The sequence below is a fragment of the Stigmatopora argus genome, chromosome 7, assembly GCF_051989625.1.
Source record: "Stigmatopora argus isolate UIUO_Sarg chromosome 7, RoL_Sarg_1.0, whole genome shotgun sequence".
Taxonomy (NCBI): domain Eukaryota; kingdom Metazoa; phylum Chordata; class Actinopteri; order Syngnathiformes; family Syngnathidae; genus Stigmatopora; species Stigmatopora argus.
In genome coordinates this window covers 14,814,435-14,837,496 of record NC_135393.1, presented here as the reverse complement: position 1 = coordinate 14,837,496, position 23,062 = coordinate 14,814,435, and the positions used below count along the sequence as shown (strand labels likewise).

The window sequence follows — 23,062 nt, the reverse complement described above, 5'->3', positions numbered from 1 at the left end:
GTAAATGTTATGGCGTCATCAGTAAGCGACAGATTTTCGCCAATGTAACATTGATTCACTTGACTTTACTCTTTAATTTCTATTTTCAATTTTTTTTAAACCTGGTGTATTAAATTTTAACATCAATTATACACAATAATATGAAATACAAATATATTTAGAATGTATAAAAAAAAATCCCGATCATCGTCATCATTAAGCGACAGAGTAACCTGTCAACAACGCCGTTTATTAGACAATGATTTTTGCTATCATAAATTGTTCAGCATGACGTGTTTTGTAAACCTTTAACGTAAGTAATGCATATTTAATATTTAATCGACTAACCGTTTCGTATTGTTAACAAACATTTCGTGTTTAAGGTCGGTGTACGTTTTGTAGTCCATCCGATTCGTCCCACATGCTCCTCAAATGTTTGTCTTTTAAGGTACTTCGGTAATATTTGTAAGATAAAATACCTAAAAGTAATGTGGTTACCTTTCCTTTAAACGTTGGTTCAAATTTCAATTTAATTTGATTTCAACTATCTATTACCCTCTCAAAAACATTGGAAACAATCTTAATGCATGCTCTTGATGGCCAAATAACACAAATAATTCAACATACACGTGGATTAAATGTGTAGGAAGTTAAATAAAAACACAAACAATCGAAATTAAAATACCACAGAAATTTGCATTATTTCATCTTAATTCCTACTGAGTTTTAAATGAGGGACAATCTTAAAAAAGCATGGGCTAAAAAAAAAAGATGTTTTACAATAAGGTTTATTTATTCGTCTTTCATCACAATCTTTCCTCGTCTATCTTTTAAATCATCTTCAATATTGTAATGAATTGGGACGTTTTTGTCGAAAATATGGTGGAATCATACCATTTAGTTATCAAAATAAAATCTCCTTTGATTTGCTGAACATATTTTTGCACTAACACAAATAACAATGAACACAGCTATGGTTTATGAACTGACTTTTCAATCCTCAAATAACTTAGTAATGCATATATTCCTCTTCCTTTATAGTTAAGAATGTAGATTAAGTAAAGGTCGGCATGGAGGGCTTCGAGCCCGCGGCACTGCTGGCTGAGTTTTGCCAAACGGACAAACGGCGACCATTCCCGTTGTGGCAAGATGGACACGTGGGGATCTGTTTCAACCAGCTGGTGCTTGGCGTCCTGCCCCACACTGTCATGGCTGCCGTCGCTGCCTTCTACCTGGGGACGGCCAGGTAAGCAAATTTCACAATTTTGCACATAAAAAAAAAATGCAAAATGATATCGGTTCGCCTTTTAACATTTGAATTTTCACGTTAGATGCCGACCTGTGGTGGCGCCGTTTTATTGTGGCTGGACTCTACGGCTACTCTCGTCCACACTTACGTGGCTGCTGTTCGCCGCCAACGCGGCTGTGGCGGTCGCGGCCCGGCAGCCGGACGTGTACCCGGATGCCCTCGCTGGCGGGTTCGGTGCCGTGGCTTGGCTGGTCCACGTGGCTGCGGTGGCGGCCCTCCCGCGAGGGAAGAGGGGGCCTGTTCTACTGACCCTTTCGGTGATTCTGGCTGTGCCTTACCTGGTCCTAAGCTTCATCCCCTACCTCAAAAGTATGGGAATATTATCATTATTATTATTATTATTATTATATAATATATATTATTATTATATATAGGAATTATTGTTTTTATTTCCCAGGAATTAAAACAAACAAACAAAAATTTGACAAACAAATTTGATTGGATAAATTATGACTGTTTACAAGTGGATTTAAAAAAGTCTTATATATATATAATGATTTTATTGATTTAAATAAACAGCAATTGAAATAATTTGTCAAATTGCATACTTAAAAATATATAAAAATATTTTAACTCTGAAATTTGAATAAGTATGCAATTATAGGAAGTATATTTTAAAGTATGCAATTTGACAAATTATTTCAATTGCTGTTTATTTGAATCTATAAAATCACAAAGAAACCTCCATGATTTGGAACACAAATGTCACCCCTTCTAAAATAAATGAAAATAATTTGTGATGTTGATATGAGTACAGACAAGTATGGATTTCGAGTACTACATGAAAAATATTAGAATTTGAAATAAGCATGGGATGTGTCCAATTTTTAGATAATAAAAACTTGATTGACCTAATTATTTTAAATAGAGAATAAAATTGCATAACCGCAAGAGGTAACAATTTGTAATGATGTATTTAATGATAAATGTTTTTTATTTTATTTTATTTTTTTACTGACACAAGTTTTGCTCTTTGTAATGGATAGGTATCCTGCCTTCGGCGAACCCTGATGCCCTCCAGTTAACCCGTTTGGTGCTGGTGGCCACCCAGATGCTCTTCGTGCCACTTTACCTTCTGGGGGCGCTGTGTCCCCCGCCACCCGTGCAAGAACCCGCACTACTTATCCAAGACGAGGCCGGTTTGCCGCTGATCACCGAGGAGGACACCGGCGAGATGGTGGCGGAGGACGGCAGCGGCTGCTTTTCCCGCCTCTTCTACCTCTGGCTGACACCCCTCCTGCGGCGGGGGCGGCGGGGCGAGCTGGATCGGCCGACCCGGGTCTACCACCTACCCCGCCGGCTACGCACTTCCGTCATCCGCCGGCATTTCCACCAAAGCTGGGCGGCGTGTCGTAGGGGGACGGCACACCGCGAGACGGCGGCGCCCCACGATCCGTGGCCCCGGCCCATTCGCAACTTTCAGGAGGAGCTGCCCGAGCTCGAGGGTGACGTCAGCCTGCTGCGGGTCCTGCACGCCGCCTTCGGGGGACGTTATTACGCCCTAGGTCAGTAGTGTCAACATACCGCCTGCTCCATTTTTAAATTTATTTTAGTCAAAATGGCATCATCTATGGCGGTCAATGAGTTAACAAGCTAACATTAAAGCCCAAAAACCAACAGAAAGTCACCTGGAAGTGGTCAAAAATCAGCAGACAGTGACCAACATACAGGAAGTAGCCCCGAAAGTCATTCTAAATCAGGGGTGTCAGACTCGGGTTGGTTCGCGGGCCGCGTTAACGTCAACTCGATTTCATGTGGGCCGGACCATTTTAAATATAATATTCAGATTTTTTTTATAAATTGATTCAAAGTACTGGATTAAAATCCCTGAATATTCATTTTTTTATAGATCTAAAACAATGTTTATTAGAGCTTTTTTTAAATATATTTTTAGATTTTACAAAATAATGTTTGCACTAAAAACAGAAAAATGGATTTAAAAATTACAATTATTGATTTAAAATGGGGAATATCAGGAAACTTAATATACAAATATACTCTTCATTTTAATTTGATCCTTAAACAGAAAGTCGGCACTCATGATTTACTTTCCTGGGCCACACAAAATGATGCGGCGGGCCAGATTTGGCCCCCGGGCCGCCACTTTGACACGGGTTTTAAATCAATAGGATATAATAAAAAAAATATAGGAAGTGACCTGTAAGCACCGTATTTTCTCGCATATACGCCGTATTTGTCGTTAAAAAATTTGATGACTGAATCAAGGGTAGGGCTGATATGCGCCCAAATGATATGTCCAATTGACTCAGTATGGCTGTGGATGCTCAAACTGAGTTTGACATTTGTACCCTAGGTGTAATGAAATTAGCTGTGAACATGCTGAGGTTCTGTGGCCCTCTGTTGCTCAGCCTCCTGGTGGGCTTCATGGAGGACGAGGGGGCCCCGGTCAGCCGGGGTGCCTGGTACTGTGCCGCCCTCTTCGCCAGCACCCTCTTCTGCGCCATCCTCCAGAATATTTTCGCTTTTCATGTTTCCAAGGTGGGATTTTTTTGGTGTGGTGGCATCATATTTTTGCTAAATACATTTTAAAGTCCACAAATAATGGCCTTTTACATACTTGTTGTAACCTTTCTACAATTTTTTGCAAATCCTCCGGGTTGTGATCTCTTAAGGTGGCGCTGTCCGCCCGCGCCGCCCTGGTGTCGGCCATTTACAGCAAGACGCTGCGGGTGGGCGGTCCTGATCTGGCCCGCCTGGCCTTGGGGGAAGTCGTCAACCTGATGAGCACCGACACGGACCGCGTGGTCAACTTTTTCAACAGCTTCCACGAGCTGTGGAGCCTTCCTTTCCAGCTCGCCATCGCCCTCTATCTCCTCTACCTGCAGGTGTGTGCATTGGCGTGCGGGTGTGAGAGTACATTTTAATACTACATATTTATTTACAAAACTGTCAAATTGATTTTGTATTCAAGTAGGCTCGATTTAGTGTTGAACCCAGGGCCATAGTCATTGATATTTTCCATTTGTGTAACGTGGCCTCCTGCTGTCCTGCAGGTGGGCGTGGCCTTCCTGGGTGGGCTGGGCGTGGCCTTACTGCTGGTCCCTTTCAACAAGTTTCTGGCGTCTCGCATCCTCAGCAACAATCGAGACATGCTGCGCTACAAGGACGCTCGCGTCAAGGTGGGTGGGTGGACCCCGTTCAACACCACACGAAACGAATTCCAGTTCACTCCCAGTTGATGTCGTCCCAGTTGATGACGGAGATCCTGTTCGGGATCCGGGTCATCAAGTTCTACAACTGGGAGGCCCACTTTGCCCAAAAGGTGTCGGAATGCCGCCGCGGGGAGCTGGCCCACCTCAAGGCGGTCAAGTATCTGGATGCCATGTGCGTGTACACGTGGGCCGCGCTGCCCGTTGTCATCTCCATCCTCACCTTCCTCACATTTGTGCTCCTGGGAAACCAGCTCACTGCCGCTAAGGTGAGAACAACAGCAGAAAAAATACAAATGTCTGCGCACTTCTCTCGTGTTCTCCGCAAGTAAGAGCATTTTTTTGTGGTAAAGGGCATTCATTATATGTGCAGGTGTTCACCACCTTGGCTTTAGTAGGAATGTTGATCGTTCCTCTCAACGCCTTCCCTTGGGTTCTGAACGGCATCCTGGAGGCCAAAGTGTCGCTGGAACGCATTCAGCGCTTCTTCAAACTCACCAACCAGGATCCTCAGGCCTACTACGCCCTGGGTAGGCCCCACCTCTTGTCTACCGAGCGCTCCGACATCGTTGAGTGTTGTCATATCGTTTTCATAATTTGTTTTGTGGTGTGACACCGCGTCGCCGCTAGATAAGGATATTTTGGCCTGGGAAATATTGTTTGCTTCGACATATTCTCATATAATAGATAATAGATGATCACAGACTTGATTGGCTCATCTAGCTATTGAAAAGGACACATTTACTATTGTAATTTTGTGAGGTAAAAAATATATATATATATATCTGGCAGGTTTGGATGAAGTTGAGTCAGCCATTCAATCAAGGCTCATTAATTAATAAAAAATATGAAAAATAGACAAGGCAAAACATGCTACTGCTACAGGACTAGGCAGTGAAGCAAAATATACATGTCAATTTCATTTAAATTGTTTTAATTTGCTCATTGCGGAAATGGCATTTTAACAATACTCCAGATTTAGTTAAAAAAAGGTTTCATGACAAGAATATTTACCTATAAACTGCATTTCTATGCGATTAGTAAAAAAATGTCATCAATGTTATTTCTTAGCATAGCTTGGTAGCGTCATTAGACGGCTTCAAATTCATTGAAAAGAGAAAATGTCAGTGTTTGTGTCAACTGCAGTGTGGCCCGATGACGATGACACGGCGGTGCTGTTGAGTCGGGGGACGTTCAGCTGGCAGGGGCCCCAAGAGGACACCCCACGCGACGCCCACTCTGGACGTCTGCTGCTACTTCACAACCTCAATCTAAACATAAGAAAGGTTCATTACACAAAAAACATTTGGCCTATAATGGAATAGTAACGCCGATGGCATTAACATGGCACCTATTTTTTTTATTTTCATCAGGGATCACTAACCGTGGTCATTGGGAAGGTAGGATGCGGGAAGAGTTCTTTCCTGGCCGCCATTTCAGGAGAACTCAGCAGGTAACACAAACCGCTTGAAAGGAACATAGGAAGCATCACACTGTTGCTGATGGGTTTAATCTGCCATATGCTAATTTAGCCAAAAGATCACTACTTTACACTTGGTTTATTACAACTGTTGCACTGATAAAATGGTTATTTTAACAATACCATGTTTTTTGAAAATGTAACTATTTTCTTTTTAATACTAAATGACTGCCTATTCTCTTGAATGGAATGTCATCGCTTGGTGGGAGGGTGCCGCTTGGCCAGAGGAAGAACAAATTCGATTTTTAAAATTAATTGATGCCGCTTGATGTTGTTTCCATGGTGACGTTCACACCGGACAGGCACAGCGGTGTGGTGTACGTGGCCGATCGCGAGCACGGCCTTGCCCTCGCGACGCAGGAGCCGTGGATCCAGCACGCCTCTGTGAGGGACAACATTCTGTTTGGCAAACACTACGATGCTTCCTTCTACCGGGCTGTGGTGGAGGCCTGCGCTCTCACCGACGACCTCTCTGTACGTTGACAACCTGATTTTGATGTACTTTTTAGTGAGTTGCCAGTACCACAGTTGCAGTATTTTCACATTTCCATGACAAAAATCACTAATCTATGTGGGCTTGTTTACCAATCTTTTTCTCCATAAGTTTGAAATCCTTCCATTTGAACTTGTTAAACGCAACACTCTACGGCACGTGTCAAAGTGGCGGCCCGGGGGCCAAATCTGGCCCGCCACATCATTTTGTGTGGCCCGGCAAAGTAAATCATGAGTGCCGACTTTCTGTTTTAGGATCAAATTAAAATTAAGAGTATAGATGTATATTACATTTCCTGATTTTCCTCCTTTTAAATCAATAATTGTAATTTTTTAATCCATTTTTTCTGTGTTTTAGTTCAAAAATCATTTTGGAAAATCTAAAAATATATACAAAAAGCTAAAATAAACATTGTTTTAGATCTATAAAAAACTGAATATTCAGGGCTCTTAATCCATCATTTTAGATATAATATTTAGATGATATTTTTTAATATTAGAATAAAAGAACTGGATCAAAATCCCTAAATATTCCGTTTTTTATAGATCTAAAACAATCATTATTTGAGCTTTTTTTAGAACGGGAAATGTCTTTTAATCATTTCAAAAGGAAACAAAATATATATATATTTTATTATGTTCAATATTAAAGTGGAAAACACAAAATATTTTTAGATTTTACAAAATGCCCTTTCAACTAAAATCACACACAAAAAAGTAGATTTTAAAAATTGCAATTATTAATTTAAAAAGGGGGAAAATCAGGAAATGTAATATACATCTATAATCTTCATCCTAAAACAGAAAGTCGGCACTCATGATTTACTTTCCCGGGCCGCACAAAATGATGCGGCGGGCCAGATTTGGCCCCCGGGCCGCCACTTTGACACCCATGCTCGACAGTATATCGTCACATCGTACATTACTATGTCAGTCAATATACTTGTACAATATACGTATACGTATATTGTAAATACGGCTTGATCAGGGGATTGGGTAAAAAGATTGGATTTTATAGCGTGTATATATGTAGTATTTATTTTAAAGTATTAACTAACCCTGGACACTACTTAGGATGAATTATTACTTTTTTATAATATTACTTTTTATGCTTATTGTCTTTAATTTTAGATTTTGCCGGATGGTGACCACACTGAAGTGGGGGAGAACGGAGTCACTCTGAGTGGCGGCCAGAAAGCCCGACTGGCCCTGGCCAGGGCGGTTTACATGGTCAGACGCACTTGAAAGTTCTACCTTTTTACAAAATGGCAAAGAATGAACCACTTTTATACATGTACGTATTGTGTTTTTTTTCCAGGATAAAGATGTGTACCTTCTGGACGACCCGCTGGCTGCGGTGGATGCTCAAGTGGCCCGTCACCTCATGTGCAACTGCATTCTGGAGCTGCTGGCGGGAAAAACCAGAATCCTTTGCACTCACCGAGTCGAGCTGGTGGACGCTGCCGACGCGGTCGCCCTCATGGAGAACGGCACCATCGTCAAAATGGGTAAAATTAAGGTTTTTCCCTGTTTAATAGCGGCTTTCTAACGGTGACCATGTGGTCTTTGTTGTCACAGGTTCACCAGCAGAGATCCTTCCTTTACTTGAAGCCACACCAGAACATCACAACAAGGAGAGTGACTGCGAAAATAAAGGTGTGTTACGCGTTTTTTTGGGAAAGGGGTCGATAAAGTGGACATATATTTAAAAGTTGTCATACGCCTCACAAAAAAGCTAAATTGGTACGCAAAATGGTTACGTGCTCGGATTTGAATGCTCTTCCATTTAAAAAAAAAAATTATGATGGTGCATTTTTGTGTGAGCAGGAAATCAGGAGGAGGACCAGCCGAATACTACTTTGAGCGAGCGCCGTCTGGACGACGATGACGACCCTTCGGGGTTGGAGAAGAAGCAGGCAGGAGGCTTGTCGTGGAAAGTGTACCGCACCTATTGGACGGCAGTGGGTGGGGTCCTGGCCACGTCCGTTATGATGGCGCTCTTTGCCATGCAAGGTTTGCATACGTTAACTCTTCCACTGCCTAATTTTTGCAAAAATTTAAGCAGTCTTGTGGTAGGCCTAAATGGCAAAAATGCACCGGCACCCTGTAGAACGAAAAATAATGTTTAGGTGGTGCTAACTTGAAGAAATAAGCCTCCTTTTGCAAAACAGCTGTTCAAATGTAAACAGCTTAGACAAACATTTAGACTGGACTTTTTTTTTTGCTTTTAAACTAAATTGTTCATTTTTTTCAAGATAGGAATATTCATAATAAATCTATACATTATCTCAGAAAGATAATATTGGTATATTTGGATGGGAAATGGTCTCCACAACATCAGGAAACCATGCAAACAAAGGAAATAAAACCTTAAGAATTATATTAGAAGAAAAATTAAATTTTTGGTAGCATAAATCCTCCCAGCATCAGGCAGGTAAAGGGTTAAATGTGGCTACACTTATGTGCAAAGAGAGGCTAGAAGTTAGGAACTCTGTTCAAAATTTCATTAGTTTTTAACATGATTGGAAGTTAGGAGCTGTCGAAAACATCACATCAAAACGCAGTAGTTAACAATTCTTCCCTAAAATCTTTGGCGGTGCTCTGCAGCCTCCAAGAACGTTTCCGACTGGTGGTTGTCTCACTGGATATCAGCGCTGAAAAGCAACGCTTCTGCCGAGAGCAACTCTTCCCACTCCGAATTCTTGGCCTCTCCTCGCCTGCTCTTGTTCGCTGGCGGAAGCTTCACGTGAGTGCAGCAGCCGTTCAAATATTTGTGCGTTTGTGTGGAATGGTGATAAAGGAGCCCCTGACATGAGAAAATGTGGCTACAACAGGTCTCCCATTTCAACTTTCTCCCAACCGGCCAGCGAGGTTCGCTTCTACTTGGCGGTCTACGGCGCCCTGGCAGGGGCCAACACCGTCTTTACCGCCCTGCGAGCCTTCCTGTTTGCATACGGCGCAATTTGTGCTGCAACAGTCATCCATGACAGACTTCTGGATCGCGTCATCAAGGTGACCCATGAGCTCTTAACTCTACGACTTCCACAAACTGATGTACAGTCATACCTTTATTTACAAAATTCATTGGTTCCATAACTTTTTTCGTAAGTTGATCATTTTGTAAGTAGAGCAGTACTTTGTAAATACTCGCGCGGTCCCCAAAAAACGATCAATTAAACCGTTAAAAATTCATCTAGTTTTGAAAAACGGTGGTCAAACATGGAGGGTTGTTGTGAGACAGCCAATGACAGCCCAGTAGAGTGTAGGGAAATTGTCAAGCAAGAAGCAGTCCATCCGCGAAAATTTCAAAATAAAATTACGGATATAGGAAATGTTTTGACGTTTTCGGATCTTTTTTCATATCTTGAGGGAGTCATTTGCATCTCAAAAGGTTTCGTTACCTGAAACCTGAAAATGTCGAAAGTATGACTGTATTCTTCAACACTTTTATACCCATAAAGGCTTTACTTCTCCTCTTTCAGGCCACAGTGAGCTTCTTTGACACGACGCCGCTGGGTCGTATTCTCAACCGCTTCTCGTCCGACGTGTACAGCGTGGACGACAGCCTGCCCTTCATCCTCAACATCCTGCTGGCCAACGTCTTCGCTCTCCTGGGGACGCTGGCGGTGACGAGCGCGGCGTTGCCGTGGTCGCTGCTGGCGCTGCCCCCTTTAGGGTTGCTCTACTTCAGCACGCAGCGCTTCTACCGACACACCTCGCGCGAGCTCAAGCGGCTATGCAGCGTCACGCTATCGCCCGTCTACTCGCACTTCTCGGAGACGCTCGGCGGCCTCGCCACTATTCGGGCCAGCCAAAGTTGCGCCAGGTAAGTCCGTTTGAGGAGCGGCCCGGTGGACGAGTGGTTAGTGCGAGTCACATTACGGTTCTGAGAACCAAAGGTCCAGTTTGATTGTTCTCCCTGGCCTTGCGTGGGTTTTCTCTGGGCACTCCGGTTTCCTCCCACACCCCAAAAAACATGCATGCTAAGCTAATTGTATGCTAAATGGCCCCTAAGCATGAGCGTGTGTCTCCTGGTGTCTTGCGATTGGCTAGCCACAAATTCATGGTGTCCACCCGCCTGTTGCCCAAAGTCAGCTGGGATATACTCCAGCACCCCCGCGACCCCCGTGAAGATAAGCAGAGTGGAAAATGAATTTTTAAAAAAAGTTATTGTATGGCTTTTACTGCAAAATGGATTAGTGTGACCCAAGAACAAGTCTCCAAAAGTACAAATAATGCATGGAAACCACAAAATTTACCAAAGGCATTTGTTTCAGGTTTGAGGAGGAAAACGTGCGTCGATTGGAGGAGAACCAACGCTGCTTGTTCCTGAGCAACGCCGCCACGCAGTGGTTGGACATCCGCCTTCAGCTCATTGGCGTCACCGTGGTGACCAGCCTCGCCGTTATCGCCGTCGTACAGCACAGCCTCAACGTGGTTGACCCAGGTAAGGGCTTACTTAACGGCGTAATGCTCGCTACGGCCACACCCACTAAGCCCCTCCCAGTCCAAATGGATTGGACGTCTAACCCCGTCAGTGATGGCAAGTTACCTTAATTTTTTGTGCCAAAAATAAAGTAGTCTGGCCCACTTGAAATCGAGTTGGCATGGATGTGGTTTTCCAATCAAACTGAGTTTGACACCTCTGCTATACGGAAACTTCATCTGTGTGTTTCAGGCCTCGTGGGTCTGACGCTATCGTACGCCCTTTCCGTCACCGCGCTGCTCTCGGGCCTCATCTCCAGTTTCACCCAGACGGAGATGCAATTGGTGAGCGTGGAGCGAGCCCAAGAATATTCCAGTCACCTCCCGGAGGAACCACAAGAACAGAATCCGCAAGTACAAAAGCCGCCAAGCTAGGAGCGTTAGCGCTAGAAGCAGGCACCGCCTAACCCACCGTGGCCCGTTTCAGTTGGCGCCGGCTTGGCCCCAGCACGGAAGCGTGGAGTTCCGTGGTGTCGTGTTGGCGTACGGGGAGGGCCTTCCCAACGCCTTGGATGGCGTGAACTTCACGGTGGGGGCCGGTGAGAAAGTGGGCATCGTGGGACGCACGGGTTCCGGCAAGTCGTCTTTGTTCGTCGCCTTATTCCGAATGGCGGAGGTGAGCGGCGGAGAAATCCTGGTGGACGGACTGGACGTCAGCGGCGTGGGCCTCGCTCAGCTCAGGTGACTTGACTTGCTTTTGAGTTTCTCTCGCATGCAAATCAGCATCAACTTCCAGTTTCTGCTTTCAATTTTGTAAGTTGTTTAGAACCAGGATTTCATAAAGATGGACCCATATACGTATTTCCTGGTTAGAAAGAATGATGAGAGCTTTCCACTTTCTTACATTGTGTCATAACCCGATGAAAATCTTATTTGGTGGCCTCCTGCGCAGGTCAAGACTGGCCATCATACCTCAGGACCCTTTCCTGTTCAGCGGAACCGTCCGGGAGAATCTGGACCCTTGCGGGCGGCACCAGGACCAGCAGCTTCTCCAGGTTCTGGACCAGTGTCATCTCACTTCGGTGGTCAATGCCTTGGGTGAGAGATGCTATTCCTATATTTAAGATAGTGTTTGGAACTTTATTTGAATGTTCATTCGATGCCAATAATAATGACATTGGCATTTGGGGTGGTGGTCAGGTGGCCTGGATGCTGAGCTTCAGGACCGAGGTCGCTCTTTCTCTCTGGGCCAGCGACAGCTGATGTGTCTGTCCAGAGCGCTGCTCACTCGGGCCAAGGTCAGTTCCGATTCCAGTCCTAGTGGTTGGAGATAACGGAAGTTCTGGTTCAGGTTCTGTGCGTGGACGAGGCTACGGCCAGCGTGGACCACCAGACGGACAAACTGCTGCAGAAGACCATAGCGGACACCTTTCGGGATAAGACTGTACTCACCATTGCGCACAGGTCAGTCGGTACGAGCGCCTGTTGGTGTTTTTGTATCCACGACTATCATCGGTAAATGGGAAAAGCAGCCGTTTTTTGCTAGCGAATTTTATTAGCGATTTTTGTCGGCGAGTATTTGGCGAGCATATGGGAGGAAAGCAAGGTGGAAGAAGGGGTAGTACACTCTTGAACAGTAGGTGGCTTTATTCACCTCATTTTGTGTAAAGATGATGATCTGTAGATCACAATGTTTCCAATAATTTTGTCCTTCATTTTAATTCGTGGGCATGGTCACCAGGATCAACACCATCATGGACTGCGAGCGCGTGCTGGTGATGCATGCTGGGAAGGCGGTGGACTTTGATACGCCGGCATCACTCCGCCAGAAGGACGACTCCGTCTTCCAGCGGCTCCTCGGCGCAGAGGGAAAAAAGGCGGGACCAAAAATGGGCAAGGAACGTTTGACCGCCGATTGATTTTCTTTTTTTCAGGGATTTTTGACACATCAAGTTTGAAAGCAAAGTATGATACTGGTGCCTTGACTTCCCAGTGGACCTATTTTTTTTTGTATTTATTTTTTTTGCATTATCTTGGGGAAAGGTCGTAATTAGACTTTATAAATGGCATGTCTTTATTTTTCTGTTTCATTATGTGTAGTTGTACAGGACTGCTCATTTTGGAGCAGTCTCCGATGGATGGAATTTGAATTCAAATTGAATGAGGAAATCGGATTCCTAAATTCGGTAGCAAGCAAAAAAAAATAAACAAAGCCGTTTTGGGGAAAGAAAATAGTAACAATCATGCTGAAGACTTTTTAAACCAGAGGGGCAATTATCTTGGAAATGGCGGCTCGTTATTTTTGTTGTTGTTGTTTTTTTTGTTATTGATGTAAGCAAAGAAATAGACAAAGTATATTTTTGTTATGTTTGTGAAAGGTCCTAACCTGGTCTTAGAATAAAGACACCAGATCTGAAAAATGCCCAAACTTGATTTAAAACGTTCTAAACTGGATTTTAAGGAGCCAAATTTTGAATTGGCAGATCTGAACGGTCCAAACTCAAAAGGTGCTATGAAATAAAGAGAGTCAACCATATTTCGGACACATACCCAACCCTCAAAAAGGCTAAATAATGAAATTACATCCTAATGTCTTCTTTTGTCCACTGCCTTCTTGTTGTGATGTCACAACCAGAATTGGTAAAAAAAAACGTGGGCTCCCTAATGCATTGTTTTGGGCGGAACAACTTTGACATGCTAAAAGGGAGCAAAATTTCAGTGCCAAATTAGTTTCCTATATGTAAAATGACATTAGTGTAGGGGTCATTTCCATTTTTTTAACATGGCCACCAGTTCATAGCACCTTTTTAAAGTCAAAGGTTGCTTAGATGGTTTTTAAAATTGGCAACGATCACCCCCAAAAAAGGAAAAAAAAGGAAACCAGTAAGTCAAGGTATTGCTCCACTTTCACATGCTAGATGTTATTGCTTTAGTTTATATTGTCATGGTGATGCCAATGACTTCCTGTCTTGTGAGTAAGAGTTCGCACAAGGTACTAAGGAGTGGCCAGACACTTTTTTTGTGCCAAATGAAATGCGTACATAAATAAATTCATGCAAGATAACTCATCGGCCGCCAGTGACTGCATCGGACGTCCAATCCATTTTCACTGGGAGGCACGAATGAAGGAACCCCCCAGTCAAAAATAGACTGGACATCCAGTGCCGTCAATCGCACAGAGAGTTGAGCACATAAAATTAGTCCTCCCAGTTTAAATGACGACTTTTGTTGTCGATGTCAGGAAAGGAGTTCGTATGACTATTGTAAAAAGAAAAACTTGTTCTCTTACACACATGAAGCTTCTTGAGATGAGATTAGATTAGAATTTTATTTCATCCCATATTTGGGAAATTTCTTGAGATGATTTTTGTCCTGAATTGTAGCCATATTAAATTAGCATGTTGTTAGCAACATGAGCATAAGTCATTGAGTTTATTAGCTATAATTATATTCTCAACAAGACAGGGAGGTGTCTTTTTTCATGTGGATAGGCTAATTTGAGGTCTTTTTTTATTCATATTTTGATGAACCTTTGCTAGCAATGTCAGGAATTCACCTATGTCCGATTATTATTATTATTATTATTATTTGTCCATATTTTGGAAAAAAATGACGTTTTGATAAATCCTACCAAAACCAGAAAAATAAGATTACTTCTGATCATAAAATAGCCAAAGGCAATTTTATCTTTGATAACAAGGGATAAAAGACATAAACAAGGTCAAGCTAGTATAAAATAGGCCTTAGCATAGTTTTGCATTTCATATGATTTTGGCTGTAATGTGTATTTAACACTTTTAATTCGAGGGGAATTTTGAAGAGATGAAAATAGACTTTAGTTTCTTCAATTCAAGTTTTGAAAAAAAGTTGATCCAATCAGGATGCAGGAGTTTGATTTAGATGGACACGTTGCAAAGTTAGCTCCCGCCAGACTTTGACGAATGCCCTTGCGATGTTAGCATTGTTGTGGTTTTGCGCTTTGTGTCCTGATCACAATTAAGTGACTCATCGTCAACGCCCGCAATTAAGTCGCCTGCGGGGCGTGGCCTCCTGACACCTGAGGTTAAATGTCTGTGTGTGTGTCTCATGTACACTGTATCCAACGTGGGTGTGGCACGCGTGTCGTGTGTGTAACCTGTTTGTCTGCTTTCAGGTTCTAAAATGGTCTAGTTGTTCTTCGCCCAAGGCCCGCATTCCCGCTCGCCACACACACGCGGATGCTGCGTCAGGTCTGTTGTCATTTTCTTGCTTGCTTCCTCATTTATATATTCATATTTACAATTTGCACTGTACTTTACACTCGGTCGTAAAAGATTTCATGTCGAACTTTGCTCGCCTGTCGTCGTAATGACTGAAAACGGACGGACGGAGTGTTTATTGGTGAAAGACAAAATTGACTTCAACGTCCTGGTCGCCATTTTCGGATTGGTACTCCTTTGGGTTTAAGTTTGAGATCCATTTCAGTGTCTGAGATGGTTCAGTTTTGTCAAATTGATGATTGGCTTTCCTCTGTGATTGAGTATTTAAGTGTTTTGAATTGATAATTTCACATAATATTTGATTAGGCTCAAAGAAAAACACATTGATTATGCTTTGTGAGTTAGGATTTGATCAATAGGTTTTATTCAAACACAAAGAGTTAAAAAAACAGCATTTAAGAGCATGTCCATTCAATAAAATGTATAGTATCTGCATAAATTGATGCAGTGCTTTGCAAAAATGCAGAAATCTGACTTTTCAATTATTACAGTTTGCAAGCATTCATGGGATTTGGATTATAAAATGAAAAAAAAAATAAACGCAACTGCAATATGAATAATCTGTCACTAACGCAAAGAAGAAAAGAATGTCAAAATGAAACATTTGGGTTAAAAAAAGAATTAAAATAACTTAAAGTGAGAGTTTTTACTTTCCAATTTAAAAAATGGGCACAATTTTGCTGTGAAACCAAAATATTGGAAACTACTTACAAATGTATTACACATTTTCATTGCACTAGGTAGAAAATCATTGTGTATGAATATTTATCATCTAAAATATTTGTGTCCTACTCCTTCAATACCATGCAGGATTTCTAAATTTCTAATCTAATTTGAAGATTTAAATTGTTCAATCCACAAAACGTCGTGCATGAAAACATTGTCAACCTTTGATTGACAAAGTCTTCATACTTGCTTAACTGAGGAATGTTTCAGAACTTCTTCCAACCGCAAGGAGTGTTCTTAAATATTCCCCTTTTTTTAGGCGCATAGTTCACATACTCTGCTCATTGACGACCAAGTCAATTAAAACAACAACAACTCTCGATTGAGCCGCCGAGGTCGAACACGTCGGGAAACGCCCGAAACACACGGCGGCGCTCCTGATAAACTCGTTTTCCCGACTGACATTCCGCCGCGCATTCCTGCCGAGAGCGAGGTTCCCACGTAATTGATTCACCCGAATTCCTCTTCTCGCCCTTTTTTAATTTCACTCGTTCGCCTTATCAAAGTCACACACTAATCTTTCCATTTTTTCCTCCAGCTAAAGAATGGAAGTTCTTAACACGTATTTCTTACAGGTTTTTTTTGCCAATTTCGCTATCCGGCTATTTGGAATCAGCCAATATCTTTATGTCCGACGTTTCTTTTTTAAAAAAACATTAATTTAATTCACTCCTTTTTAAAACGGCTTATCTTTGTCAGGGTCGCGGGGTGCTGGAGTCTATCCCAGCTGACATCGGGAAACTGGTCGCTAGCCATTCGTAGCACGTACAGAACCACCGCTAGCGGCTAGCTTTTATTAAAAATGTACATTATTTTTCTGGTAGTGTTAAATTACCGCACACTCAATTACATGTAAAATGTACATCTTTGGAAAAAAATATGCTAAACGTTCTTCTAATACTAAATTAATACTCACACTCTTATACGAGGTAATCACTTAAATATAAATGATCAAGTAATTGCTAATAGGTTTGGTTGGACATTTAAATTTCATTTGAAATTTTAGATTGTGATAGATTTATTAATAGGTATACTTTAATAAAAACAGAGACATCGTTGACCTATTCCAGCTTGATGCACATATAATAACATCCCAGAATAACCCCAACAGATTGAAATTCTCTCACAGGCTTAAATTATTTGTTCAATTTGGTATCCATTAGCTCAACGAGAGCGCTAATCAGTGATGCTAGGTGGCGAAACAAGTTTGCTAGCTTACTGTTTTTCATTCAAAAAACAATAATGAATGTTTTATGTTGATATATATGAAATTATATGATGATCATTTAACACGAGCTTCCGTATTGCTTGTATTTGCCTGCAACAAAAGTGGCTAGTTTGCATATTTAAAGACTGTTTATTTTTTTATCTTTCTACAACAATTCTGTGTGCTTTCCAACAGATTAACTCTTGACGGCGACCGGGGGGACACCACGATCAATGGTAGCAACCGTTCCCCATTCCTACGCTTCCCGTGAATGACGATATTTGAATATTTACGCCCTCTACGTATATTCGTATATTCCGCAGGCCTCTTACGTGAGTAGGCGGCGGCTCTCGGAGGCCCTGACGCTCGAGCGATCCGAGCGAGGAGCGTTGGTCATTTCCAACATTGACGACGTCGATGTAGCCAATCACGAGCTGAGACAAGGTGAGAGTCGATCCTTTGATCACCTTGTGAGCCCCATGAAGGTCGCAAAAGAACAAAAGAAGCCCGTCCTTGTTTTGTCGGTTTTGTCTTCGCTTTGTCACTTTTGAAGGCTTTCTGCAAAGATGAACTTTTCTTCTGATTACATTTTTTTTGCAATGATGCCATTGTGGATTTGCGTTGATCAGGAGATGAAATCGTTGGGGCTACCATCAACTTTGACCAGCTTTCCAAGGAGGAGGTGATGGGAGTCCTGAAACTGATGGAACCGTATGATGACAAAATCCAAGTCCTCACCAAGAGCAACATGAGCAAGAGTGTGGGCAATCTCAACCACGTATCCGCCAACCCAGAAATGGTAAAATAGTCATTTTAATTGCATTCAACCCATTGACGATATCCCGATGCCGATTTTTTTTGGGACTTCCCATCTTATTCCTTTCAAGATTTGTTTTCCGATAGCCGGATTTTGAGATTAATGCAAAAAGTCTGGTTCGCCAGCAAATGACGTATCCAAATGTTCTTACCAAGACTAAGGTGATTTCTGCTGGTATCTCAAGAAATTCTCTGTTTTCTGTTTTCAGATGCTGCGTGATTCTTACAGCAAGCTCTACAATTCCAAAATTAAGCGCTTCATGCATAAGAACCCGGCCCACGGCGAGAGTCTGGGAGACTTTGTGCAGTCGCTCCCGCGCAACGCCAAAATGAAGAACAATCCCGACTCGGATTTACCCCGTCTGGGTGTGGACTTTGGACGCCTGGATCCTAACCATTTGGTCAGGCGTTACAGCGCCGGCTCGGATTCCAGCTACGCTGCCTACGCACAGGGAGCGTTTGGGCAGGAGGCCAACCTCAATCTCCCGCCCATGAGCACGGGTCAGGTGAAAGCGGGCCAACGGCTCCTGGTGCCACAGCAGTCCAACAGTCGCGTGAGCGCCAGTCTGGACAGAGCTTACGGCGAACTCGGGCCTGGAGTTTATCTCAATGGAGACCAAGTGGACGCCGATTTTGACGAGTTTGACGAGTTTGACGTAGACGGTTACGACACATCGCCCGCTGTGCACCTGGCTGGACGCTCATCTAAATTAAAAGCGCCCGAGATGAATCTGAATGGTCAGAGGGGGCGATTGAGTCTTCAGGGTTCTGGATTCAATGAGGATGATTATGATTATGATGCCCAAGCAGGCGGGATCAAAGGGGATTTCAACATGCCGAATGCACAACTCCAAGGGGTCCCTGTTTCTACCCAAGCAGCTCGCGCCAAGGTCTCCTCTGAAAAGTACAAGGCTCCAAAGTTCTCCATGCCCAAGTTTGATTTGCCCGCTATTGGGGTTCCAGAGAATCCAAAGATAAGAGGTGACTTTGGAGGGCAGATGCCAGATCTTGATATTGATGGAAGATTTAAAAAGCCAAACTTGAATATGCCTGATTATCATCTGAATGGGCCTAACTTGAACCTAGGGGCTCCTGACCTGGACCTCAGTGGTCCTAATCTCCAAGGTGTAGTCAATACACCTGATCTTATGATACCCAAACACAGTCTCAAGACGCCCAAACTGGACGTCAGAGGCCCGGACTTGGACCTGCCGTCAGGTAAACTGAAAATGCCCAATCTTGACACCCCAGGCCTCAACTTCAAATCTCCAAAGATCAAAGGTAGCGTTGATGGCCCCGACTGGGACGCAAACCTTGAGACCCCCAACTTGGGTTTGAAGTCACCGCATGTTGACCTACCAAATGCTAAACTAAAGGGTCCCAAATTAGGTCTTCCAAGCCTTAAAGGTCCTGACATTGATGCAGACTTTGATGGTCTGTACATGAATGTCAATGCACCCAAAATCAAATCTCCCAAGGCTAACCTAGGACTCAATTCACCTCAACTGGACCTGGATGCTCCCAATCTCAGCGGTGGCTTAAATGGAGCGGACCTAAAGATGCCCAAAGTCAATCTTAAGAAGCCCACGCTTGACCTGAAAAGCCCAGATTTGGATCTCCCAGATTTCCATGCCCCCGATCTGAGCCTAAACGGTCCCAAATTGAAAGGCGGAATCCCTGGCCTTGACATGGACTTACCGAACGCAGACTTTAAAGCTCCCAACATAGATATAAAAACACCAGACATTGGCTCACCAAAAACCAAATTTAAGTTTCCTAAACTGAAGATGCCCAAATTTGGTCGTCCAAGCCTTAAAGGCCCCAACTTTGATGCAGACTTTGATGGTCCAGACATGGGCATCAACGCACCCACTTTAAAACTTAAAGGTCCCAAAGGTGATTTAGGGATGCCAAACGTTGATCTTGATGGAAAATTGAAGAAGCCAAAATTGAAGATGCCTGATTTAAATGCAAATGGTCCCAGTTTAGATCTCAAATCTCCTAATCTGAACCTCAATGGTCCTAATCTCAGTGGTGGAATAAATGCACCGAGCCTGAAAATGCCCAAACTGAATATGCCCACACTTGGCATCAAGAGCCCCAACTTAGATATTGACGGTCCAGACCTGGGTCTCAAAGCGCCTAAGATAAAAGGTAACATTGATGGCCCCAGCTTGGATTTACCCACTGTGGATCTTAACGGACCCAAGTTAGATCTGAAGACTCCAGACATCAACATGCCCAAAATGAAGATGCCCAAATTCAAAAAGCCCAAATTTGGTCTTCCAAGCCTGAAGGGCCCCAACATTGATGCAGATTTGGACATTACTGCACCCAAGTTAAAAAAGCCAAACTTGAAAATGCCTGATTTTGATCTCAATGGTCCTAAATTGGGCCTCCAATCTCCCAACCTGGATCTCAGTGGTCCTAAACTGGGCCTCCAATCTCCCAACCTGGATCTCAGTGGTCCTCAATTGGGACTCAATGGACCAGATCTAAACATGCCCAAACTTGATTTGAACAGTCCTAAACTAGACCTCAATGGACCAGATCTGAAAATGCCCAAACTGAATTTTAAAAGTCCTAAACTAGGCTTCAAAGGGCCAAATCTGGAAATGCCCGATGTTAAAGGTGACTTCGAAGCTCCAGACCTGAATTTACCCAATGTGGATCTTAAAGCTCCCAAGTTAGATATGAAAACTCCAGACCTGAATTTACCCAATGTGGATCTTAAGGCTCCCAAGTTAGATATGAAAACTCCAGACTTCAGCATTCCATCGCCAAAGGCTAAATTTAAGTTTCCAAAGCTGAAGATGCCCAAATTTAGGAGCCTTAAAAATCCAGACCTAAATGTTGATCTTGATGCACCAGATCTGGACATCAATGCTCCTAATTTCAACTTGAAAGGCGCTAAACCAAACTGGGATCTTGGTGGGAAACTCAAAAAACCTAACCTTACTATGCCAAAGCTAGACCTGAAGAGCCCCAAACTCGACCTGAATGCACCAAAGTTGGACCTCAATGGTCCAGATTTGGATGTCAAGGCCCCAAAGTTAAATGTGAAGGCACCAAAACTGAAAGGTGGCCTCGATATTGACACTCCCAAAGTAAACATCGGCTCCCCCAAAGCTAAAATGAAAATGCCCAAAGTAAAAGTTCCAAAAGTCAATTTGCCAACCCTGCATGGACCCGACTTTGACGGTCCAGACTTTGACATTAACGCACCAGACGTGAATATCGGAAGGCCATCCGGCAAATACAGCAAGCCGCACTTGAAAGTGCCGGATGTGGAATTGTCGGGACCAAATCTGAAGTCGCCAAAGTATCACGGGAAGCTCAAAGGACCCAACGTCGACATGGATCTCAAAGCACCAAAAGTCAAAGGCTCGTGGGACCCCCCGAAAGCGGACTTGCCAGACGTGGACCTCAGAGCCCCAAGGATAGACCTGCAAGCCCCGGAAGTAAAATACAGGAAACCTCATGTGAAAGTGCCCAAAGGGTACGAGATGGACCTGAACGGAGGTTTACCAGACCCGGACCTCAGTTTTCCCGACGTGAAAGGCCCAAATATTAAACCAACACTGCCATATTTGGATATGGATGACATCAGCCTGAACGGACCGGACGCCAGTCTGCCAGGAACCAATGCCAAGTTTCGAACTCCGGATCTGGACGTGGACAGGTCCGCTGTCAACTTCAGGAAGTCTCTGCACGGGGGCTCGGGGGTGGCGCTGCCGGGGCTTGACTTGGACCACGACTTGAAACATTCCTTCTTCGATGGGAGGTCCAGGAACTCCACGGAGATGGACTCGGGCCGTTTCTTGGATGTCACCCGTTCGGACCTCAACATCGACGACTTCACCGGGAAGAATCACGTCCCCAGAGGTAGAGGTTCGGATCTAGAGTTCCAGCCCCCCACCCCTTCTGGCGAGGTTACGGCTGACTTGAGGGCCCCCCGAATGAGAAGCGCCCCCCTGAACGCCGACGCCGTCTTGTATCCGAGTCACACGGCCAAGGCCGCCCGCACTCACATGGACGGCCGCTGGTCGTATTCTCAAACGAGAGCTCCCGAAAACTCGGAGGAATACCTGGTGACCGTCTTCCCCAAGCAGGAAGAAAGCGAGAAGGCGCTAACGCACAAGTACAGCACCCTCGGAGGGCTTGGCTTTGACCCCGGTGACGTCAGCCTGGACGTTCCTGATCAGGATGAGCTGAGAAGGGCCTCGTACCAATACGGCTACGCCAATCTCGTTTAGTCAGATCTCCGCAAAATCTGCGGCGTTTAACGTACAACTAAAACTACTCTTATGGACTGTGCAATATTATATACGAATGTACTGCATACTATACGGACTTCTTTTGTCATTCCCGTGATTTTATTCTGGGTTTCTTCTGACATTCTTTGGGGTGATTTTTGTTGTTTTGTTAAGGTCGCAGTGCTGTTACTTTTTTCTTGTGATGTTCCTCAAATATTTGCCGTTAATGTTTGTCTCGCTAGCATTCTGTACTCTTTATTGTCTAATTGTTCTGATGTTGTTTTGAGATTTTTGTTTTGTTTTTCTTGTCACTCTTCGTTCATTTTGCTCACTTTATTGGGAAGTTCTTCTGATAAACACAATTTTAAATGTAGGTAGACATTTTTAAGAGTTGTGTATACTGACTTATTTAGCCATGGTTTTTTTCTTTATTGCCAGTTTACATAAATGACATCACAGATGGCCGATGAGGGCCGGTTGAGTGGAAAAAAACATCTAGAGACCACCTACTAATGGCTTTCTTCTTGGGGGACGCCGAAGATAAGGTACACTCCAGAAAATCACACACAACTGATTATTTGTAAATTTATAATACACCATTTGAAGGAATAAATCAAAATCAGGACCTCCGTGAGTGACGCAATGGCTTAAGTGTTGAAATATGAAGGCTTTATAAAATAGGAAATTGTGTTATTTGTAATTCTGCTCAGCAAAGCAATCTTGTTTTGAAATCAAATTTCGCTCCCAGTTTGTCATGTACCTCAATAATGACTTGTGAATAGATCAGATGAGTTTAAGTATTTAAATTTCATTGAATGGTGAAGTATTTATAATACTGTATTAGTTAAGTATATTTGTATGTCTCTATATGTTAGCCTGTACGATATATTGTGCTTCATCAATGCAATTTCAATATAAAGAAGGATGATAGATTGTACCAGTA

General features: G+C 43.3%; 2 protein-coding genes across 3 annotated transcripts; both read left to right on the top strand.

Moving 5' to 3' along the window:
* The first annotated feature begins 199 nt into the window (after positions 1–199).
* On the top strand, positions 200–13,067 carry abcc10 (ATP-binding cassette, sub-family C (CFTR/MRP), member 10). Of its 2 annotated transcripts, XM_077604247.1 has the most exons (26): positions 200–292; positions 1,021–1,225; positions 1,311–1,597; positions 2,275–2,793; positions 3,603–3,787; positions 3,922–4,134; positions 4,303–4,428; positions 4,500–4,727; positions 4,832–4,988; positions 5,605–5,744; positions 5,832–5,911; positions 6,241–6,412; positions 7,562–7,660; positions 7,749–7,938; positions 8,009–8,086; positions 8,258–8,443; positions 9,038–9,176; positions 9,265–9,442; positions 9,913–10,256; positions 10,708–10,877; positions 11,109–11,269; positions 11,343–11,596; positions 11,808–11,953; positions 12,056–12,153; positions 12,207–12,319; positions 12,597–13,067. In XM_077604247.1, the coding sequence occupies exons 2-26, from the start codon at positions 1,050–1,052 to the stop codon at positions 12,772–12,774; spliced, it is 4,617 nt and encodes a 1,538-aa protein (XP_077460373.1). In that variant the 5' UTR covers positions 200–292; positions 1,021–1,049; the 3' UTR covers positions 12,775–13,067. The 2 variants fall into 2 exon arrangements, with proteins under 2 accessions (XP_077460373.1, XP_077460374.1); XM_077604248.1 differs by lacking the exons at positions 200–292; positions 1,021–1,225; positions 1,311–1,597; ... (1 more) ...; positions 3,603–3,787; positions 3,922–4,134 and having other exon boundaries at positions 4,309–4,428; positions 4,500–4,633; positions 4,713–4,727.
* Positions 13,068–13,176: 109 nt separating this feature from the next.
* On the top strand, positions 13,177–22,748 carry LOC144076895 (uncharacterized). Its single transcript, XM_077604249.1, has 5 exons — positions 13,177–15,084; positions 17,243–17,283; positions 17,371–17,491; positions 17,677–17,846; positions 18,073–22,748. The coding sequence occupies exons 2-5, from the start codon at positions 17,281–17,283 to the stop codon at positions 22,117–22,119; spliced, it is 4,341 nt and encodes a 1,446-aa protein (XP_077460375.1). The 5' UTR covers positions 13,177–15,084; positions 17,243–17,280; the 3' UTR covers positions 22,120–22,748.
* Positions 22,749–23,062: the final 314 nt, after the last annotated feature.

Coding starts and splice junctions, on each gene's coding strand:
- abcc10 (XM_077604247.1), top strand. CDS start 1,050: ATGGAGGGCTTCGAGCCCGCGGCACTGCTGGCTGAGTTTTGCCAAACG. Junction 1,598..2,274: donor CTTCATCCCCTACCTCAAAA/GTATGGGAATAT, acceptor TGTAATGGATAG/GTATCCTGCCTTCGGCGAAC. Junction 4,429..4,499: donor ACAAGGACGCTCGCGTCAAG/GTGGGTGGGTGG, acceptor ATGTCGTCCCAG/TTGATGACGGAGATCCTGTT.
- LOC144076895 (XM_077604249.1), top strand. Junction 17,492..17,676: donor CAATCACGAGCTGAGACAAG/GTGAGAGTCGAT, acceptor TGCGTTGATCAG/GAGATGAAATCGTTGGGGCT. Junction 17,847..18,072: donor TATCCGCCAACCCAGAAATG/GTAAAATAGTCA, acceptor TTCTGTTTTCAG/ATGCTGCGTGATTCTTACAG.